The following is a 24397-nucleotide window of genomic DNA, read 5'->3' as shown; positions in this document are numbered from 1 at the left end:
GCAAAGTGGAGTGAGTGTATTTAAGGCAAAAGCTTTGAGTGGTTACAATGTTAGGTTAGTAAAAGATGTTTGACCTATCTAACACCCAAAGCAGGCCTTAGACATATTACCACTACCCACTTCGACTTACAATTGAGAAAACCAGACCCAGTGAAGACCAGTCCTGACTGAGTCTTACAGCTACAACCAAGTGATATCCAGATCTGAACATCCAGAGTGGTAACTCACCACCATTACTCTGTGAGGTTCTTTGTTAATTTTATTAATATATCTAATCATACAATCCATCCACAGATGAGAATAATGTACAACAGTTAGCAGTAGGATTAAATAAATTTAGGCCAAAAAAAAAAAAATCATTGAGGAGGACTGGAGAGACGGCTTAGACAGGAAACTGCTTGCTATGCAAGCCTGAGGCCCTGAGCTCATCCCCACCATCCACATAAAACGCCAGGCATAAGTGGTACTTGTAATCCTAGCACTAGGGAGATGGACAAAGGCAGACAGATCTCTGAGGCTTGCTGCCAAGGTAATCTAGCCTAATTGAAAAGCCCATGCCACCGTCAGATACCAAGTGTCAAATAAAAACCAAACCAGAAGTGGCTTCTGAAGCACTATACTGAGGGCTGACTTCTGACTGTCCCCCAGTACACTCATAGATATGCACGCACCCAAGAAATCAGTGTGACAGAGGGCGCTGAGCAGTAGGCAATGACTCCAAAGAGGGTTATCATAGAAGAAGAAAAGTCAGGAAATGGACTGGCACTGACATAAGACACTTAACAGGAGAGAAAACCCTGGAAAGAGAGCACTGGGTCTAGTGAGGTCACTGCTAAGTCCCTGTGACATGACGATATTCTAGAGAGAAGCTCTAATAATGACAGTTAAGGAAGTGATATCAGGGACTGTAGATCCGTGAAGGGAAACACTACAACAGCTTTCAAAAATGCAGGCCCAACGCAAAGGACCTTTATAGAGTGAGGACTCTCAGGTAGAAAACAATATTATCTTAGCATATAACTATACTGAGAATATGATGTTTTCAACTTTCGACATGCTTAAGAGACACAGACTGCTGAGGACAGCAGACACACGGGTTCCTGAGGAACCTTATGGCCCATTTTTAAATCCATAGTTAATCAATTAAGGTCCTGTTAGGATAAAGTAGAAGATAAATCAGTGTTTTAGCATTTTAAGAAACTATCCCAATTGTCTACATTACTTTTATTTCTTTTGTTTTTCCAAAAACAAAACAAAAACAAACAAAAAAACAAACCCACAAACTGCTACACAAGGAGGAAGGGTTTCTAAGAAGCACAGTCACAAAATATTGTGTGGTGTACCCTGGGAGGGATTGATACTACACCTCCTTAGCTGTTCAATTCAGAAACAAAGCTTGTGGGGTTACAAAAGACTAGATAGCATTTCTATGCATTCTATCAAGGGCATTTCAAACTTACATGGCAGTATGTCCTTATATCTGTTCTTTTTAACATTTTCTTCTTTTTCTCCAGTGGCTGTGGGATAAATCTTTTCTGTTCTATATTTGGTAGACAATCTTCTCAATCGCTTAAAATACAAGAAAATAAAATTCAAGTTTAGAGAAACATTGGTATTTTCAAAATGTTAATGATTTACAAAGAGCTCTTCAATGAATTCTGCTGACCCAATTCCTCACAATTAATTCTCCTATTGCTCTAAGCTGTTAGTTTCCCTATCCCTTAAAAATTAACCCTAAGAATAATTTCTTTTTTAGAATATGTGCAAACAAAGATTAATGTTTATTACAAATGAGCAGCAAGGGGGAACAACTAGAAGTAATTCTATTTAAAGACATGAATAAGCTGAGAATTCCTGTGTTTAATAAGGATTTCATTAAGTAAGTTTTAAAGTCATACTTGGGGAATTGTGTACAGGTTTCTTCTCTCAATAATGTAGGAGCACCCATGATGTTCCAGGCTCTCTCAAAGACATATGCTAATAATTACTTGTAAAACACTTCAAAACAAAGTTCTTTCACACTGAATTGAAAATGTCCAACAAAGACTAATTCTGCTTATTCACTGAATTACAGAAGTGGTTTGTGGGCTAGTGACAAATTCTTACCACATATGGCAGTAGGGATGTTCTTTGGGCTGGAATATTTCTGCTTGTCAGTAATACACTTCCTGCTTTCAGCAGAACTGAAAGTTGGCATTGTGAATTGTTTAGGTTCTACTCGACTATATATTTCTAAAACTTAATTTCAAAGTAGTTTACTTTCTTGAAGAATTAAAGGCATATTGAGAGCATTTTGACTTTAGGACTCATATTAGTAAATGCAAATGAAATGAAAAAAAGCCTGGTAGCAATTTAATTTTTTCACCAGCTTATTTTTATAGCCTGTGATGCTGACCCTCAAGCAATTAAGAATTTCATGGTCATATTTTTTAAAATCAGAGAATTTTAACATATAAGAATCTTGTTTTATTCTTGTTATTTAAGTAATTTTACATACAGGCACTTACATAGTAAAAAGTCATTTTTGTTTTACTTTAAAAAAAAAAAAAAAAAGACTGCAATTTAGAGACCAAACACAGAAGTATACACTTTTTTCCCTTAACAAAAATCATGTTGTGCCAGTACAGCACAATGCCAGAGTAAAAATTCACATGCTTATGATGACTTTTCCTGTAGTGGTAAAAATCTTAAATTATATAGACATGCAAACTACGTAGGTTTCCTTATGCCTGCAACCCTAGCACTTGTGGGACCGGCACACTGGGCTACTTCAGAATAATCAGACTTCAGCTCAATGTAGGTCCAAAAAGAGCATTACCAAACAAGGAGGGACAGGTGGCAGTTACAAACCTTACCTATCCTAAATTTCTACACATGTGCCCTCCAGATAAAACTGGCACACATGAAGTAGTAAATGCACAAAAGTGTATATTGCAATGTTTGTAGTAGCAGAAGTTCACAAACAATAAGCAGCCTATTAATAGGACTGGATACATCTGTTTCACACAGCCAAATATGCTATGGCTAGAAAGCAAGAAAGGAAGCTCTGTCTTAAATACAGAAATATGCACCATATCAAAACTCCCCATTGACTTTAAAAAGAAGAAAACACGACAATGTTCTACTGTTAGCATTAAGGGAACTTAAAACATGTCTGTACATATGCATAAAACATGTTCCCAAGAAATCTAATAGCAAAGGTTGAAGGTGCAGACCAGGAAAATGGGAACACTGGGAAATGGGCAGCAAAGAGATGCGTGTGTCTGTATACTTTCAGACTGTACAAATATCCTGCCTACCCAAAAATTAAACGTAAGATAGGGCAACGGAAAAGGCAAAAAAGAAGTTCCTAGGTTTCATTATTCCCTGCTAGCAATTACAGCTTACACATCTATTTTCTCTGCTTAAAGATCTGATAATCTGAAAATATATATTTCAAGTTATTTACTTTAATAAAAAGTGTTATGTGAAGATCATACTTAAAGAAGGATGTCAATTTAAACAGCCAGAGAAGCACTGGCAGAAAAGAAATGTAGTTTCTATCACTATTACTGAGAACAGAACTAAGAACAAAGGAAGTGGACCAAGGTGAAGTAACACACACTTCCACAGCACCTACTGCATCACTCAACACTTCATCTACGTGCAATTACTGAGAGACATTTTACCAAATCTTAGTGAAAGCTCATAATTATCAGACAATGTCTTCATATCATAGTAAATATTTAAGTTTGGAGTCTTACTTATCCAATGTTCTTAAAGCCTGACATATCATGGAATGCTTTATATATTTCACTTTAAAATAAAAGATGTTTTATGAAAATAAAACAAATAAATACCCCAGCGTCTACCTGAATAGTATACTCAGCCTGATCTGGTCACTGCATACTTTATATGTATGTATGTGTATGGACACACATACACATGCATATATATATGTATGTATTAAAATGTCACACTGTACCAGATATAATTATTAATCTAAATTAAGTCACATATAAAAAAAGTTAAATATAGTATCTTAAAAATCATCAAAATAGAAATATTCAACATAAAACAGAATAAAACTGTTTTTGCACTTTGAAAAGTCAACATCAAGAAGTCTACCAAGCTGTATTAAAAAGACATTTAAGTAGACATTTTATTCCTATCAAAAGTATAGTCAGTCTTACAATTAGTTGTAGTAATTAAAGTTTTGGTTTTGATAATGTGTGATAATGAACACATTTAATACAGATAAGACCTCCAGAATCAGCAGAGTCTGGGGCATAAAATGGCTCAATAATCATTAATTACTATTAGCCAATTAAAAAAACTTTAAGTATTACTTGTTACTTCAGATTTCCTAGACTGAATATCGAAAAGAAGTATATTCTGGGCCACTTTGTTTGCTTGGAACTGCAGTACAGTGTAAAGCAGTCTGTCTACCAGGAAGGTCAGACTGCTGAGGTCCCCAGACATTCAAAAGGTCTGGGGTAAATTAACCAGAACACTTTCGTTCTTAGTCAACTAACAGGTGCTGCTGCTGAGTGTCTGACCCAGCCTTTGAGGGGGACTGACTAACTCGCTTGGTAGAACAGAAGCTGATTTTCAACTGGTAGGTTCTTTTGTATTTATTTTACATATAGGTTTGCAGTATCAAATAATTCTGAGAAAGGTGTTTAGAGGCTTTTCATATGAAACTGGGTAAGAAATCAGTAAGGAAGGAAAAAAATGTAGTTTAAAAAGTCTGGAGAGGATGGAAGGAAGGCTACCACAGCTGAGTAACGAAGGGGAAAGCACAGGCTGTAGCAAATGAAAGGCACACACAGAAGGGTTACAGTGTCCTGACAATGACATGGGAGAAAGGAAAAATTTGGCGGTAGTACAGGGTTTCTAAAGGCACAACCACCAAATATGAACCCAAATCAAACACAGACAATCTGAGGTTCTGGCTGTGCTCACCTGTGATGGGTGCATCAGCTGATTTTACTGTGCATGACCTCATGCTATGCAACATAATCATTAATGGAAACTCAACTCAGATGGGAGACTACTGCATGTAATGAACCAGAGTCTTGTTTTTAAATGTACACACCAAGTTTGCAGCTATTATAAAAACAGAATGGTTTCATTAGAGAAAACAGACTTTAATTAGCATGCAAATATCAAATCTGTGTATCTCTGGACTGTACTTAGAATGTTTGATTAGAATCAAACTGGTATGATTTACTCGGTAAAGTGCTGCTGCATCAGCACAGGACCAGAGGCTCAGTCCCAGAACCCATGGACTCAGGCTGGGCTCAGAGGGCCACTCGGGTGATCCCAGCACTGGGAGGCAGAGACAGGAAGCTCTCTGGGCCTTTCTGGCTAGCCCGTCTTAGATGAATCCAGGAGCTTCATGTTCAATGAAATGGCCTGACTCAAAACAGAGAGTGGAAAATCAGGGAAGACACCCAACTTGTGACCTCACCATGCACACATTCCTGTGCCTGCACATGTGGCTCCTTTAACTGCTGTCTGAGTTTCTAAGTTATGCTTCATTAAAAAAAAAAAAATCACTTAATAAATTTTGGCTTGGGATCAAGAGAATTTAGAGCAAGTTTTGAGATGGCCCCGAGTATTATACTGTTATCATTTGTACTATTTAGATATGTGAAATATTTTCAGCACAAACAATTATAAAAATCAAATTTGATCAACTCTGAAAAATGATAAAGATCCTCATGACCTACACTAGCACTATTTGGCCAGGATTTCTTAGTGTAAACCTATGTAAGCATGGGCAAGTGAGATAGCTCAGAGGCTAAGGGTATTTGTTTTCAAAGGTGAGATGACCAGAGTTCCATCTCCAGACCCTTATGATGGAAGAGAACCAAGTACCACACAAATTATCCTCTCTCCATTTGCATGCTATAAACTACCACAGGCATTCTGGTGTGTGTGCGCACACACACAGGAACTAGCTGCTCCTTGTTGCTATGATAAACAACACAATTCCTCAGAGAGGAAAGGGTTTATTTTCATCATACAGGTTACAGCCTATTATCTGGGTAAGCCAGGGAAAGAGCACAAGCAAAAACTGAAGCAGAAATCAGAGATTAATCTGATTCATGCTCAGCTAGCCTTCTTATAGAGCCCAGACCCCACTACCTAGAGATGGCACCATCCAGAGTAGGCTGGGCCTGCCACATCAGTCACGGCAATTTCAAACACACGGTCACACAGCCCAATCTACTTGTCAGTGTTTTTAAAAGTCTATCTATCTTATTAGCATATACATCTCCCTAATCGTAACCCCTTAATTAGTGCGTCTCTATAGCAGGCACTCTACCTCTAAGAGAGATTCTTAGCCCTACTCATCTTTAACAAACAGTAAATTATATGCATGCCAAGAAATTGTTTTTAAGAACTATGACTTCTTAGTAGTAAAGGCTTGGCTTATACATCTAGTTTATGTATCTGTATAACTGTTGTTCCATGTGAAAAAAGTTTACGACTGTTGTAAGACACTAGAATTACCCAACCTTGTATAACACGACAAAGCTGTACTTCAGCAGGGGAAACCTGCAGAAAGCATCATGTTTTGTTTTTTGTTTTTTCACGTGAAGCTGTAACTCAGGACTGATTAATTAAGGATATAACTAAGTAAAATAAAGGAGAACATCGGGTCTCTTAGGTCAAAGAATCCACGTGTGCTTCACTCCAGCTGACTTCTCTGCCTCATTTATTCCACCCGCCTTTGGTTTTCAGTACACCAGAATGGAAACCATCTTAAAACATTTTCCTACGACTAGTACTGCTCTAACACTCTTGTCATTCACTTCCTCCCAACCGCTTCCTCATCTCCACCTCAGCTCTCTCTATGGACCTCTAATAGAGGTCACAACCCAGTACACAAGCACTCCACCCTTGGTAGAACTTCACTCCTTGAAGACATAGGCCAGCTCCTATCACCAAAATTCATGACAGACATTCTTCTGCCTCTGCCTCTGAAGTCCTGGTACCTCATGTATGTGCTACCACCACTCCCAGCTAGAAACACAAACCTTTAATCTTAGTTTATCCTTTCCTTACCATGAAGATATCTTACAGAAATAAAAAAATATTTAAATCAGAAGGGTAATAACATTTTGTCATGTTGGGCCAATGAGATGGCTCAGCAGATAAAGGTGCTTGCCACCAAGTCTCATGAACAGACTTTGAACCCCAGGACCCATGTGATGAAGAACTGAGTCCTGAAAGCTGTTCACTGATCTCCACATGAACTGTGATGTACACACACACACTCCACAGATAGTAAACAAATTTAAACAAAGTTGCCTAAGAGATGTATTTTACTAAGTAAACGGGACAGAAATGTGTTGTTCCAATGCACAGGGAAGGCTCACTTCTATTACCAGCACCTTCCTTCTCTTAGCTAATGCTTCTCCATTCATTAAACCAATGCAGTCAGAGTCTACTGATTCTCTTCAGTAAACTCCAACTCCAGACATTTCTTTTTCTCCCTGTCCACAAAGGGAATTTCTCAGAAATTCCAAACTTGGGGCATTAAAACTATGGCTCCTGATAGTGGTGATACCAGTGACAAGGACATGGAGAATTAAAAATTTAAGGCAATGCTGAAAGCTGTACCACATGCCTTTAATTGTAGCTCTGGAGAGGAGGCAGAAACAGGCAGAACTCTGAGTTCCAGGAAGTCCAGGACTACATAGTGAGACCCTGTCTCCTCTTCCTCCTCCTCCTCCTCTCCCCCCATCATCAACTCAAGACAAGACTTTGCTCTATAATGAGTTTGAGATCACCTTGTGCTACTTGAGACCCTGTCCCCAACAATATGTGCAGAAAGTGGCCCCTAATAAATGCTATCTCCCTTCAGATGTATCCGACCTTCAAGAAAACAGCCATCGATTTTCATAGGATACTAAAGTAACACATCAGTAATAAAATTAAGAACATCAGGACTCAAAGTTTTACATTAACTGACAATAACACTGATTCTCTTTATATCCAACTAAAAAGACAAATCAAAGCCCTAAATTAATAGAACGGATATTCCTCATTGCCAAAACAAACATAGCAGAGGTCAATTACCACGTCTGCAGTTTAAACAGTTCAATATATATTCACCACTATATGGAAAATAGTTATTTTTGCAAGACTGGAGTGCCACAAAGCTGTGGTCAACAGACCAGAAGTTTTAAAAAGAAAAACATTTCCTGGTAAACCACTAACCTTCTGGAAAAAAAAATAAACAAAAAACCCTCCTTTTTTCCTGTTACAACTCTACTGAAATTTACTTTTAGAAGGTGGTCAATAATCTAAGAATGCATCAAAGGTCAATACTAAATTCAAAAAATGTATAGTCAAAGGTTAAGATTCAGAGGCAATCATCATAATTACTGATAATGACTGATTTCATGGAATTGTTTTTCCTGTTTTAGGATTTATTTACCATCCCTGGCTTCTAATCTCATCACTATCACCAATGACTATAATTCAGTGTCTGATATAATCTTTTATATTTTCTTATTTATATTATATAATATTTATAATATTTTTATTTTCTCCACAGTGCCGGTGTCTTCTACACATTCAGTGTGTCTTTCAGACACAGGTATTAATAATCTCATTCAGAACACCACAGCTAATGAACGGGCATCAATCAAATGGTATTTAAAGTTTGATCTTTGTTGTTTAATGATATTGATTTGAAACTGATAAGAAAAAAAATGGAGCAGTTTGCCTTAAGTAATAACCAAGCTGTTCTTCCATCCGAGTGCTTACTAACCAGGCCTAAACCTACGTAGCTTCTAAGAGCTGACAAGATACAGTATATCCAGGGTGGCATGGCCATAGTCACCTTGTCTTAAATAACATATGTGAAGAAAGTTTTTAAATTCATTTCTTTATTACTAACAATCTCACCAGGAGAAGCTTCCATCTTTTAACTTCTTAAAAGAAACAACAACAACAACAACAACAACAACAACAACAACAACAACCTATTGTTGCCTTAAGACAAGGTAGGGAAGTGGGACAGCATACACCTCCACACCCGGCATAAAACTCATACTTTCCAACTGGGGATGCAGTTCACTGATAGGGCACTGTTCTAACATGCAGGAGGCCCAAGGTTCAAGTCCCCGCAGTGTGCAAAGAAGACCTCATCCTGTTTCCTCCAGCTTGCTACTCAGCCTCCTTCCGATTCTTCTCCTCATCTTTCCACCAGCCCCAAAGAGCCTTCTGTTTCCCAAATACGTTCATCTGTTCTCTCCTGCACCCCAGTTCTTCCTCGCTCTGTCAAGGACTCTGCTCTCACAGACTCTGAGACTTTATGACGGAAGCACTGTGGCCATGTGTCAAACAAGGGGTCAGGGTCCTTATGTATAAAAAGCTTGCCAAAGAATGCAGGCCATCCAAATTATAATCCCACTCAGGGCCATGGCTAAAGGATACAAAGCAAAAGCAGCACAAGAAAAGGCGTGTGAAGTGAGCTGGGAAGTACAAGTCTCCCATGGCTGTCTCCCAGGGAAGTCAAAGGACCCATCAATTCCTGCAGCAAGTTGTCTACCAGAGAGACCCACTAGACAGACAGATGGTGCCCGTGGCTCAGCGCCTGGCCAGAGGCGCTCTTGAACAGTACACCCGTGCATGGAAGGAAGGTGCTCATAAGCCATACTGCTTGAACAACTGAGACACAGATGAACCACTCCTAACACAGGAACCCTTCTAAAGGCCCAGGTTCCCAGACATCAACCAAGGCTCAACCATAGAAAGGTCTTGCTAAGAAGAGTAATCCCAGGCCTGTCAAGCAGCTCTTCTCCACACAAGTCTAAAGTGAAGAAGCAAAATGTCTTCTCTCCTCCTCAAGTCCTTCTCATCTTCTACAGGTGTCTGCAGGGTAAATTACTGTACTTTAGGGTTCACAAAAACCAGTGTAGCTGACACACTAGGGCATACTCTTTTGTACACATATATTACAGAAAGACTTCCAGAATTTCCCATGTCAATTCTATGAGAAGTGGCCAGCTGCTTCCCCAAGTAGGTGTCTTCATTTTACCTTCCCCTGAATAGACTTAGAACCATTCTTCAATATTCTCTTCCATACTGCTATTGTTCTCAATTTTGTCAGCTATAAGTCAGTTAGGCCCTCCAAAAAGATGATCACTAGTTTACGATTCTCTGTTTACTGTAAAGACTGGTAGTCCCCCACCCCCACTCCCCACCAGTGTTCAGTATTTTATTTACATTGTCTTAATCATTATGCCATGTGCCTGCCTATGTTTCTACTAGAGGAGTTCTCCACCTCCCTAATGCTGCAACCCTTTAGTACAGTTCCTCATGTTGTGGTGACCCCAACCATAAAATTATTTCATTATTTTATTTTTGTTTTATTAAGACAGAGTTTCTCTGTGTAGCCTTGGCTGTCCTGGAACTTGCTCTGTAGACCAAGATGCCCTCAAACTCATACATGTGCCTGTCTCAGCCTCCCGAGTAGTGGGACTAAAGGCATGGACCACAACTGCCCAGCTTCATTACTGTAATTTTGCTAGTTATGAATCATAGAATAAATATCTGACATGCAAGATATTTGATATATAACCCCTGTGAAAGGTCATTTGACCCCCAAAGGGGTAGTGACCCACAGGTTGAGAACCATGGTACTAGAATGTTTTGGTTTTAGGGGTGTTTTGATTTTTACAAGATACTTATATTTTTGGACAGTAATATTGCATCTGTTCAATATGCTAAATATTTTACTTAAAACTATTGCTTATTTTTGCCTCACAGATGTGTTCTTAAACTTTACTTTTCAAGCATGTATACCGTGCTTCGTATGAAGTTGGAGAACGGATGTTTATGCCTTACCTATAAAGGTCAAACAAAAGAATTACTTGTGACTTCAGAAGCCAGATAAACAAGGAGAAAATAAAATAAAATGCTGAAAAAAAATTCTTACTAAGTTGCAAAGATTGGTCTTGAAGTCAATTCCATAGCCCAGATAGGCCTTGAAAAGGGTATGTTCCTCCCTAAGACTCCACACAGCTGGAATTATAGGTTAAGCTAAAACTTATTTCACTTATATTTAACAAGTAAAAGATCTCATACACGTACTAGCACAAAAATTATGGATGTTCGTGTATACTGATTATATACAAATAAAGTAATATTAACAATGACAGAAGAAATAAAGAGAGGAATAAGTACCACTCGGTCATAAAAATGCTCCCTCCCCAGGCTCGTGTGTTAACACTTGGCTCATGGTTGGTGGTGCTGTTTGCGAGGTGATGGAACTTGCAGGATGTGGAGCCGTCTGGAGACTTAGCTGTTGAGGGTTAGAGTCCCACTTGGAGCTCCTATGGATAGGAGAACCACTTTCTGCTTTCAGGTACTCAGGTGGGATGTTACCTTCTGATCCTGTGCCATGTTCTCCCCACCATCACAGAAATCTAATCTCTATATCCAGAGTTCAAAACTAGTTTTTCGGGCTGGAGAGATGGCTCAGTGGTTAAGAGCACTGACTGCTCTTCCAGAGGTCCTGAGTTCAAATCCCAGCACCCACATGGTGGCTCACAACCATCTGTAACGAGATCTGATACACCCTTCTGGTGTGTCTAAGACAGCTACAGTGTACTCATATATACTAAATAAATAAATAAATCTTTAAAAAAAAAAACAAAAAAAAACCTAGTTTTTCCTTAAATTGTTCTTGTTCATGGTATTTTATCACAGGCATCCAGTGCACACATGGATATGTGTGTGTCACTAAACAACGCAAACTAATACTAGTGTTAATTTACCTAAAAATATGAAAGTTGAGTTGGATTAGCTGAAAATGTACATTATAAGTTCTAGGGCAATCACTTTAAAAGGTGAAAAGGTACAAGTGATGAAAAAGAGACAATATTAATAATGTGCTCAGTGAAAACCCAAAAGGCAAAACAGTGAGATCAAAAGAGCAAGAGGAAAAAAGCCAGTAACAAATGTAGCAGACACTGAATGTCAGTAATAAATGCAACAATTAAATGGCAGCTTTTGAGAGTAGATAAGAAACAACACAATTATATACTGGTTATAGAAACTCACTTTATTAAGAAGGCATACACAGACTAAAAGCACATGGATGGCGGGACTGAGTGCAATGATACATACCTACAATCTCAGCACTCGGGAGACTGAGGAGGAAGAGAGTGCTAAGCCACTCTGGGGGGTGGGGGGCGAGAGAGAGAGAGAGAGAGAGAGAGAGAGAGAGAGAGACAGACAGACAGACAGACAGACATGGCTAGATATACCCTGAAACCCCACCCCCACTAACAAAATCTACCATTCTAAGATGAGTCAAGCAAATGCCACTAATTCTGAACAGAGAGGATTGCACAGGTAGAATGGTGAAGACTGAAGGGGGTATCACAGTTCTCCAGGAAGACATAACAATCTATGTACATTTAACACTGAATCATCACAACACATACGGAAGACTGACAGAAATGGAGGATAGCTGGCATCCACTAATTACAGTTGGAGATGTCACCTATTTATCAGAAACAGGCAGATGTTAGGAGCAGAAAACCAGGAAGGACATAATTGAACTCAACAACACCATCAATCAACTAGATGTAATGGACACCTATAAATTACCTCATGAGCAACTGCAGAATACATTTCCCCTCAAGTGCACAGGAACCCTGATCAAGACAGACCATATAATGGGGCATAAATACAGGGCATAATAAAATTTAACACATTTAGAAGGAAAGGAATTACATAGTGTTTGTTATTAAACAGAAACAGGCCCCAAATAGAAATCAGTAATAAAAATACTTGGAGATTAAGAACACATTTCTAGGGGCTGGAGAGATGGCTCAGTGGTTAAGAGCACCGACTGCTCTTCCAGAGGTCCTGAGTTCAAATCCCAGCAACCACATGGTGGCTCACAACCATCTGTAATGGAATCCGATGCCCTCTTCTGGTGTGTCTGAAGACAGCTACAGTGTACTCATATACAAAATAAATAAATAAATCTTAAAAAAAAAAAAAAAGAACACATTTCTAAATAATGGACTAGCAGTGTGGCCCAGTGCTGCCACTCAGTACTAGTCCTTGCCCAGGAGATACAATCTCTATCTCTATCACTACACTAAGCAAATAAAGAATAGATGGGTTAAATAAGAAACCTCAGGAGAGGGGCTGGGGATTTAGCTCAGTGGTAGAGCGCTTACCTAGGAAGCGCAAGGCCCTGGGTTCGGTCCCCAGCTCCGAAAAAAAAAGAACCAAAAAAAAAAAAAAAGAAACCTCAGGAGAAAAGTTAAAGTGATTTTGATCTGGCCAGGTGTGGTAGCATGTGCCTGTAATCCTAGCACAAAGGAGGCCAAGGCCGCTGTTCACAATGCCACCTTCCATAGAATATCATTTTTATATCCTAGCTTAGCATGTTACACATTCTCCTTCTTTTCTTTTCTGGTCCTAAACCAAATCCAGGGCTTCACATAAAAATTAAAGCCATATGCCAGAAGTTTCCTTCAAAACTAACAAGTAAAAAGCCTATTGCTTCAAAGGGAAACAAATGGGATAGAACCTTCAAGCCAGCCTTCAGAATGTTAAAATCAATCTCTCCCCCATCTCCCTCTCCTCACCGCTCCTGAATTCACCACTACAAGCTTAACAGCTTTCATTGCTTAAACACTTTCCAGGGAGGTAATAATATTACTACAAATAGTTATTTGATATTATAAATAAAATCTATCAACATTTAAAAGTTGGCAGTGAACTAATGCAATGAACCAATATTTTCCCAGTAACAAATGTATAAATGTCAAAATTAGGCACAAATCCATCCAATATAAGACCAATGTTTAAAAAGAAAAACACAAAGAGATTAATAACATACCCCTCTTTCCTTACTATCTCTGTAAAACTAGATTTTCTTCATTTCCATTACTACATGATTGCACACAGCTAAAAATTAGCTATGAAGGCAAACATTAGAGATTTGCAAAATGACGTCACTTTTCTCCTCATAAAGCTGTTTGCATAGAAAACATTATATGCAGCCTTGGCTTATTTTGAAATAAGATTTCTCAGTTTCAATTTATTACCTGTCTTAATTTTTTTATTCTAAAATGAGCAAATATAGAAATCATTCATTTTACTTTATGCGGGTTGGTCCACATCAGAAAAGGGAATGACTCTGTCAGTTTATGAAGTTGCAGTCATAGCAGTGTTACGGACTGTAATCACAGGTCACCTTATAGAATGTAATCACAGGCCACCATAGAATGTAATCACGGGCCACCTTATAGAATGTGATCACAGGCCACCTTATAGAATGTGACACAGGCCACCATAGAATATGCTTGAGTTGGTAGATGCTGCTCAGGATTCTACTTAGTAATGAGCCTCTCAATTCAAAATATTATCAAACCTAATTCAAAAGTTTGATCATAACTACTAGTGTACGATTAGAGCTCAACAGGGAGAAAATAAACTAAGAGTAAAGGCAATACCCCAAATTCTTCACCTGGACTAGGCAGCAGACAAGAGTCATAGATTGGAATGAACACACTCTGCTTTTTTTTTCTCTGAGACAGGGTCCTATCATATAGCCTTGACTGGCCTGGAACTTACTAGGTAGACCAGGCTAGTCTCAAACAAGAGCTAGGATTAAAGGCATGTGCCACAATGCCCACTTCTCTTTAACACATTATGAAGAATAAACACTGTGCTCTACATTAAACTCCTGGGAAATGCTGGGGATCTGAGGAGGTGGAGACTAGTAGACTAGTAGGTGGTTATTGAGTTACTAGAGGAACACCCTCAAATGGGCCTGTGGGGTAACTCCATTCCTCTCATGTCCTGGCCATGAAGATAGCTGTCCGTTCTGAAACACTCTCCAGCATGATATACTGCTTAGTTATATACCCAAATGCAACTCCAGCAACTATCATGAACTGTAGCCTCTGACTGTGTAGACCACATACAACTTTCTGTCCAGCCTGATAGACAGCACAGGCCTCTAATCCAAGATCACACCCAAGTTCAAGGGCAGCACAAACAGGACTCCTTATCACAGACACAAAGTATGCTGGAGAGAAAGCTCAGTGGTTAGGACTTGCAGCGGACACAGGTTCACTTCCCAGTACCAACATGGCAGGTCACGATCCTCTGTAACTGCAGGTCTAACCTCTGAGGGCTCTCTAGGCATACACGTGCTGTGGTACACATACAAAAGTCAGTAACATGTACTGTGGAAACAAGTACCATTTTTCTCTTTTAAGAGGTGACTACCTCAAGTACCCGTTCCAGTAACAGAAAGGTGACTAAGAGGAGTGAAACCTTCAAATGTTTTTTTCAAGTTTGGTTTTTAAAAAGATCATGTATTATACTATACACTTTCTAGTAAGACATCCCTCCCTTTCTTTTCAGAAGTTTCTTTCATACACATAATAAGTTCTCACCTTGACCAACCTCTCACACTTAAACAAACAGAACACCCACAAAATCCTGAGTATATTCTCAGTAACCTGAAAGTGAGATTTAGGAACAGTTCTAGGTGCACTGAGTTCCTCCCTTAAGCTCTAAACAAATTAGTTACTGTAAGGTGTAAAGGATGCCCTTGTTCAGCAGAAATAGGCAAAACAAGAGTCCAGAGAAGTAAAGTCAAGGAAAAAGCAGCCCCATCTGTCAGACAGCCATGGAGGAACCACTGAGGCACTGGCATGCAGTCTTCTAGGTAATGACTTCCCCTTATAATCTTAACCTAGTCTGACTTCAAGATAGTTATGCTCCACTTGAGGAGGCTTTATCAATGTTTTGTAGCTAATACAAGCAAACATTAGCCTCTGCAGCACATGTCAAAGGAAAGCTTCTCTTTTCATTTCATGTCTCTGGTTAAACCCAGCCTTTCAAGCTCCCTCACAATGCCTTAACTTCTAGTTTCAGCACTCCTTTGCCATCAGAGTCTATGACTCTAGAAGTACAACTGTCTATATAAAGGTGGGAAAGGCCCTAGAGAGACTTCAGTTCTGTAGCACAAGATCTATGAACCCCTCTCCTGTCTCACTGTGTTTCTCAGCACAAAGGCTTTCTTAGGCCCACACGAATGACACTTTTAAATGCGTTTTTTTTTTTTGACATGTGAATGTGCATGTGTATGTGTATGTGGGTGGATATGGTTGCTTCCTACAGAGCAGGCCTCTCGCAGAATCTGAAGGTCACTGATCTGGTTAGAATGACTGAGCTCCTGAGATCTTGCCTCTACCTCTACAGTACTGAGAGGACATAGTATACCACTATACACACCAAGACTGAGTCACCTCCCCAGCCCTCAAACTCAATTTCTAAACAGATATTTGTGTATGTATACCATACACAAAGCGTCTGTGTGAATGTATACCACATGTGGTGTGCATGCCTACAGAAGTCAGAAGAGAGCACTGAATCCTCTGTGGTTGGAGGTAGAGCAACCGTGAGCCACTCTATGTGGGCGGGCACTGACTAGGAACTGAACTTGGGTCAATGTTTTTAACCACCGAGCCATCTTTCTAGACCCTCAAATGCAATTTTAAAATGTGATTTTTAACATATCTGACAGAACCAATGAAAACCACTAAGCTAGTATAGGCTATTTGTGTTTGCTAGTTTTTATGTCAACTTGACACAAGGTAGAAGAATCATTTTGGATTCACCTAACCTAAATGAAGGAAATGCCCCAGCCTGTGGGTGACGTCTGTAGTGCATCTCCTTAATTAATGACTGTTGTGGGAAGGCCAGCCCATTATGCCTTCCCCTGGGCTGGTGGTCCTGGGTGATATAAAAAAGACTTAGCAAGTCACAGGAACAAGCCAGTAAGCAGCACTCCCCTTTGGCCTCTGCATCATTTCCTGCCTTCAGGCTCCTGCCCTGCCTGAGTTCCTGACTCGGCTTCCTTGGATGACAGATTACAAACTGTAAAAGGAAATAAACCCTTTCCTACCCGAGTTTCTCTTGCTTGTCATGGTGCTTTATCCCAGTACCAGAAACTCTTGACTAAAATAGGGTTATAACCCAAGAGTAGATCACAGGGTTATCATGCAAGGACCTGAGAGGAATCCTCAGCACCAAAAGGAAAAAGAGAACGAGCAAAAACCAAGTTTTCAGACTGTTGCCTTCTTACAGTGTTGGAAGGGAACCTCACGCATGCTACTCAAGGACTCTCCTACTCGGCTCAGTTCCCACACCTGCAAATAAGAAAACATGGCCTGACTAAAAAGTGGGCAGAAGAGAGAAAGTGGGACTTCACATATCAGTAAAATCACCAGCTTCAAGAAAGGGAACTATTGATTTGGTACATGTCTGCGATCCCATACTCGGAATGCCAAGGCAGGCTATCTCAAGTTCCAGGCCAACCTGTGCTACATAGTTGTTACATGAAATGTGAGTAATATACAGTCCAAGGCACAGGATCTCCACCTCGCATGCCCCAGGAAAAACTTCTGAAAGCAACTATTGCTTGTTTCTTCATCTACTGCAAGCTAGTGACAAAACACGCACTGTACTATTAAACACCAGGGAACTAGATTTTTGTGTGATTTCAGAAGAGATAACTGTCGGTGAGTAATTATATAAATCTAAACAGTTTGAGCCACTATAAGAATATGAAAATGTTGAAGGAGTTCAGCTTCTTTGTGGGAGAATGGTGATTCAGAACAACTGCTTATTACTTCGCTTACCTTAGCACGTTTTCAACTCAAATCTAACCAAAGGCCCTTTTCCTACATAGTACTAAAAACCCAATTGTACAGGAGAACAAGTGCTTCTAGGTCAATTACACTAATGTACTTATCCCAGAAAGTAGGAGTTAAGTACATGCTCTCTTCCTCACTTTAGGTGAAGACTGTTTTGAACTGTCGGTAAGGTGGTACATAGTCCAGCACTGAAGAGGCCGAGGCAGGACTGCTGCACGGCTGAGGCCAGTTTAGGCTACAAGCACACAGAAAGTTTTGTTTATTTTTGAGTCAAGGTCCTGGCTGTCCTAGAGCATGTGTAGGCCAGATAAATAATAAAAATGAATCACATACCAGCGGTGGTGGCACACACCTTTGATCCCAGCTTGGGAGGCAGAGGCTGACAGATCTCTGTGAGTTCTCGGCCACCCTGGACTACAGAATGAGTCCCAATATAGCCAAAACAGAAGGACAACAACAACCAAACAAAAAACAAACAAAAAAAAATCATGTTTCCCACGAATTCTCTAAGGATGTATTAGAAGAAGGAAGAGTTTAAATGCTTGTCTCCTGATCTCACTAGTACGGTTCCCTTTAGCCTTAAGACACCAGCACTTTCCAGAGTGTTAGAAAAGCGAGAACAATCCATGGAACGGACTGAATGAGACGAGAAACTGGAGGCAAGCAGACAGCGCAAACTGCTTTGTAATCACTCGCCAAACATCCACCAGTTCACAAGAAACCACAGTGACACAATTATCTAGATTTTTATTTATTAAATCCAAAACCAGAAGTTGAAATTGGGTACTGTGTTAACACAAGACCCTTAACAGTACATGATTTATGCGGTATGTCCCACCTAGATGAACCCTCAATCGCTAAGCTCTCACAGAATCAGACTTATGCAGAAGAAACTGCAAATAACAAAGCATCCTTATTTTAAAGGTTTTACTTCAGTCTGGTTTTTTTTTTTTTAAACTAGAAAGATTTTCACTCATCTATTTATGTGTATGTCAGGATGTTCACATGTGAATGAGGTGCCTAAGGAGTCCAGAGGAGAATCCTTTGGAACTGAAGTTAGTTTAGGCAGATGTGAGCCACCAGACGTGGGTGCTGGGAACTGAACTTGGGTTGTCTGCAAGAATAGTATGAGCTAACCTTCCCACATATATACATACATACGCACGTATGCCACAGTGCTCAAGTGGAGATCAGAGGACATGGCAGTCAGTTCTCTCTCTTCTTCACATGCGTTCCAGGGACTGAACTCAGGTCCTAAGGTTAGCAGCAAAGTGACTTAACCTGTGAAGCCATCTTACTGACTAATCTGATTACTTGTCATGTTTTCTTTATCAGGGATACTAAAAGTACTGCCACATTTGTGTGACACACCTGTGTGTAGGAAACGGGAGAAAGCTCTCATAGTAGTCGGAAGACCACTATGGACTTTTTTGGCCATCTGAAAAATTCTCCTGCTGAGTAAATCTGTTTTAATAGCAGTAAACTTGCCTATAATTTCTATATGCAACAGACCACAGCCCTTACATTACAGTCAAGGCTTAGGGCCAGATCAAAAATTACATGCCTGCCTCTAGTCTTAAGAGATTTTTCAGGTGAGGGAAGTCAGAATTGTAAATATTTATGAGATTAATGAAATGAATGGTATAGAAACATGAACATGTTTAATGCATGAAAAGTTTAAATTCATCGGAATGTTAATATCTTTCTTTTTCATCCTTGCAAAACTTTAAAACCTTGCTTCTCTCTTCCCTCCCTCTCCCAGTCTCTCTCTCTCTCTCTCTCTCTGAGACAGGGTTTCTCTATGTAGCCCTGGCTATCCTAAACTCCCTTTGTAGACCAGGCTGTCTCCAACATACAGAGATCCCGACTGCCTCTGCCTCCTGAGTGCTGAGATTAGAAGGTGTGATTCACCACTGTTTGGTCTTCAAAACTGTTTCTAAATTAAATGTCAAACACTGAAAACAAAACAAAACAAAAAACAACCCAGCAATATTCTAAAAATAAATGTAGTAAATCATTCTAGGAAATTAACACATTAATTTTTAGCGCATTGTCTCAAAGATCTGGAAAATTAAAAGGTTGTCTGCCACTTGTGAAATTTAAAATTTGTCTGAACACAAAAGATGGGGAAAAAAAGGCAATAATTAAATTAGCAACATTAAGCATGAAGATTAGCTCAATTTTAAGGACTGAAAAATATATTCTATGACTAGCTTTCAGAAACTAGTTACATACACAGAATCCTGCAAGCTGACTCAAGATACTACTTCATACCTGCAAGGATAGCAATAGTCAGGAAGAGAGGCATGTGGATATAGCAATACTGGGATCCACATGTAATCCATTGTGTGGGGTGTTAAATATACAGTTTTGGAAGAAACTCAACCAGCTAAACAATTCCAGTAATTCCGTTTTTAGTCTGAGAGAACTGAAAACACAGGCCCACACAAAGTCACACGCAAACACTCACAGTAGCATTACTGTTCATAGTGGCCAAAAGGGGGAAACAATCAAATACCCTCGATAGACTAATGAATAAATCAAATGCAATCCCCACATAACAGATTATATTTCAGTCATGAACAGAATGAAGTGCTATTAGTACACACTGCAACATGAATCAACCCTGAGAGCATGCCAGCCCAGTGTAGTGGCAGTGGCAGACTGAAGCAAGAGGACGGATGTCCACCTGGCCAGCAGGGACATGACAGTTCCCTAACTCAGACACCAAAGCAAACAAACAAAAAGGTAGGGGATGGGAGTGGGGCAGAGCACAAAGAAAATAAAACAAAACATTAAGGGAAGACAGGCACAAAGATTCCAACTGCATTTACTGACTCCAGATCAGACAAGTCTCCAAAGGCAGAAGGCGGGTAGTGACAGCTGTGAGCACTCTCGAGGGTTCTCTGGGGAGCTTAAGATGTTCCACAGTTGACTGTGGGGATGACTGTACAACTCTGTGACTATACTAAAACTAGTGAACGATAATTTTGAATGAACTCAGTGGTAGACAACTTGATCTCTGTAAAGCTATTATTACCTTTAAAAACTCTATTGGCCACAATATTGAATAAACAATTACTATTTTATACTTCTCTAGTCTCTAAAGCTCAAGATCTCTGTAGACCTTCAGTATCTTGGTATTTTCTCAAACTTCAAATACAAGCACCAACTCTGAAGATTTCAGGGTTTTACTTATTTGTACTTAAAAGACAATAGATGCACAGTAATAGATAATAAATAGCAGAAAAACACTCTTCAAAAAAAACTTGTCTTTTTTCAGATTTAACCATCCACTTTCAAAAAGCTGGACTAGATGAAGAACACTAAACGTGCCCATCACCACTTCTCTTCCAAGGACTGTAACCCGGCTCCTTCTATATCTTACCCCAACCGCTTCTTCTAGAGGGCAAACCTCCCACTGTCAAAGGAGTGGGTGCTTTCTCAACTGCACCCTGCCAGGCTGTCAAGTACTATGATTTAGCTCTAGTGACAATCCTTTCTCAAATCCCTCCTAGGCTTCTCAGACATCCCTTGTTCCTGTCCCTCCATTCTGACCACACCTTCCCAGGGCCTATCCTACTCAAGAGAATGCTCGTCTGAGTCAGCTTAGTCACTCAGGATGCTAACTACCTTCTACAAACTCATGACTGCTACCTATATGAGCTCCATACTTGTACTGGACATGTCACAGGCAGTTAACACACCCGGAACTACATCATCTCTCTTCTGAAACTTTCTCCTACAGTCTAACTTGACTAGTCTATTGTTTCTTTCCTTCTTCCTTCACTCACTGTACATGGAACCTTCTAGCTTGAGTGATTGCATCCCAAGCTGGAAATCTTTGAGCCACAATATCATATCATACCTAGTGAATCACTAAGTCCCCCTCCCCTTAGTTATTTAGCCCCAGGTTAGCTCTCAACTCAGGATCCTCAGCCTTCTGAGCTCCAGGGCCATGAGTGTGCACCACCAGCCTGGGCCTGGGGCTGGCTAACCCTCATCACAGATACTCTAGTTCCTGGTCTTAATTCAGATAAAGCCCTTTTTGCCAAACATCTACCTTTCTTAAGACATTCCACTGTCTGCCCTCCAGAGATTCAGAGTAGCATCTTTCAATTTCTCCAGCAGAACATATCTGAATAAGATAAAGCTTGCAGTAATCTTAAAAAGCAGGCTGGAAAGGTAGGGTGTGAGGAAGGGAAGAAAAGACCACAAGAATGTTAAACTGGCATTATTTGTTATTCTCAATAATCTCTTTTCCCTGTGACCCTGAAAGGTATTTCCAACCTGTAGCTTACATATACACAACAGGGTAAGGAAGAATGTGGCCTCACACCAAACTGTAAACTCATTTAAAACACAATGAGATTTTTCTGGAGCTCTTTTGGCTTTGTTTTGTTAACTCAACTGCATGGTTCTCCAATGTGAATTCATAGATGACGACCTGGTGTTGCAGTGTCAAAGGCTTGGGCATGCCTGCTAGGGATCCGTGTACAATGACCATGATGGCCCTACAGAATAGTAACTATTATAGTAAGATCCTTCATGAAGAGAGGGAGGAAAGTAGAGTAGACTCAGCACCACATTCTCCTCACAGTCCAAAGCCTACCTGTCTCAGGCATCACCTCTTGTCTGCATACATATTGTTCTCCGGTCCTCAAATACATGGTTCAAGGCTGCCTCTCCTCAGTCAACGTCAGGGAACAGGTATGGAGAAAAACCTAACTCTGAGGGCTAGAGAATTGTTTCAGACTCCATTAAGGGCACTGCCTCTAGTTCTAGAGGACCTGGGGTTCCATTCCCAGCACCCAATGACAACTCACAGTTATAACTCCCATTCCAGGGAACTGACACCATCTTCTGGACATCAGACATGCATGTAGTACACTGACATACATGTAAGCAAAATAGCCATACACATAAATAAAAATAAAAGACAAAACCTAACTGTGAAATATGATGCATAACATCAACTTAGTCTGAGTTGAGAATAAAGATCAAGTTTCAGACCTGTCATAAAATAGTTTGTTTTATTAGCAAAATTAGCAAGTCAAGCATAATGTGCCTGGCTACAAAAATCTTGGTGTCTATGTTTCTCCTTTTGAGAGAACGGATGCCAAGGCCAAGAAAAATAAACTATAGTTAACTCTTCTTTCCTCCTTCCCTCTGTCCATCTTTAAGACAGGATCTCAGCTTTCACATAAGCTAGGTTTGTGAGAATCTCCCAATCTCCCTGCCTCATCTTCTGACTGCTGGAATAACATGAAAAGACCACCACATGCCTGTGGAGGCAGAAAATCTTCTATCATCAATATTAACCAAGAAATTCATGTCAGGAATAGTGGCAAATACTTCTAGCACCTGTGTGGTAAAGGCAAAGGAATCCAGAATACAAGGTCAGCTTAATATATAATAGCAAGTTAAAGGCTGGCCTAAGTTATATGAGATCCAGACTCAAACAGCCAAAAAGAAAAGAAAAAAATCCAAAGCAAACAAGATACAATTTATAAACCATAAAATCAAGATATACAAGCAAATAGTTTAACTCTAACAGTCACATTGTAACATGCTTAAATTATTCCTAGAAAGTAGCTGTAATTAATAAAAGACACTTAATAAAATCTAAGCTTAAAGGACTCCAAAAGACAAGAACATAACACAGGTGTGGCAGTTCAGACCTTTCATCCCAGTACTGGTGAGGCTGAGACAAGGCTACCACCAGTTCAAGGACAGCCTGGGTTGTGGAGTGAGTTCAGCTCCCTGGCCCTCAGAAACAAAACAAACAAAAACGTCCAACTACTTACAAAGGTGTGTATATATATATATATATATATATATAATATATATAGACACACACACACACACACACACACACGTGTGTGTGTGCACTTATTGTGACATAGACTCATTACAAACATAGATACAGGGAAAATAATGTAGTAACTCCATCGTTTACAGTATGAATGCCCAATCCATCTCCCCAAATATAAGTATTACCACTACTGATTATATCCTAACTGTTAATATTTATATTCTATAATTTGCAATTTTGAAGCTATTACTTTTATAATGAAACAGTTGTAACAATAATATTACCTTTTAAGACTTGGTTCTACAATGTTAAGATTTTAAAATCTATTTTTAAATCCACCTCAGAATTTAAGAATAACAAGTTAGAATTTATCTGCTCATCTTTGATTCTCTTTCCATGACAGAGGATAGTTCCTTTCCAGTCTTCTAGTCAAGAGAAAAAATCAGAGGCAACTGCCAACAGTCATAATTATAGCTACTGCTTATCAAGTCAGGAAATTAAAAAAGCAAGCCCTATAAAAGAAGGGCTTTAGTCATCAACTCTCTCATGTAGAACTACCTAGCTATACTTTGGTATTACGGAAGAATGGGAACAGATGTGGTCCTTGTGAAATGACATCTCCAATAGGAATCCCTGACTCATCTCTAAAGCATGAACCCCAAGGATACATCCCCTGTCCACACTGCAGGGATTGGGCACCTGTCCGGATGGCCTGCATTACCAACAATGATCCTCGACAGAATATGTCCAGGACAGCAAGATGACAAGCATGCCACAAACAGCCACATGGCCCCTTCTATGACCAGGAAAGACTGAAAGTCATTAGTTCTAAAAACCCTAAACTATTTTCTTCTTCGTTTACTACAGCGTAGTAAAA

At 39.7% G+C, this 24397-nt stretch overlaps 1 protein-coding gene across 5 annotated transcripts in view; it reads right to left on the bottom strand.

Annotated features, from left to right (window-relative positions):
- Window positions 1-24397, bottom strand: part of Ptpn12 (protein tyrosine phosphatase, non-receptor type 12) — a 72014-nt gene that overhangs the window by 45475 nt on the left and 2142 nt on the right. For 3 of the 5 annotated variants that reach the window (XM_006235868.5, NM_057115.2, XM_063285424.1), the window contains exon 2: window positions 1461-1569. The exons of the other annotated variants lie outside the window; for them this stretch is intronic. In XM_006235868.5, coding sequence (XP_006235930.1) covers window positions 1461-1569 — 109 coding nt within the window. The remainder of the gene's footprint in view (window positions 1-1460; window positions 1570-24397) is intronic. 5 annotated transcript variants of the gene reach the window in all.

Source organism: Rattus norvegicus, chromosome 4 (assembly GCF_036323735.1).
Source record: "Rattus norvegicus strain BN/NHsdMcwi chromosome 4, GRCr8, whole genome shotgun sequence".
NCBI lineage: Eukaryota > Metazoa > Chordata > Mammalia > Rodentia > Muridae > Rattus > Rattus norvegicus.
The sequence above is the reverse complement of the archived record's forward strand: the minus strand, read 5'-3'. Positions and strand labels throughout refer to the sequence as shown.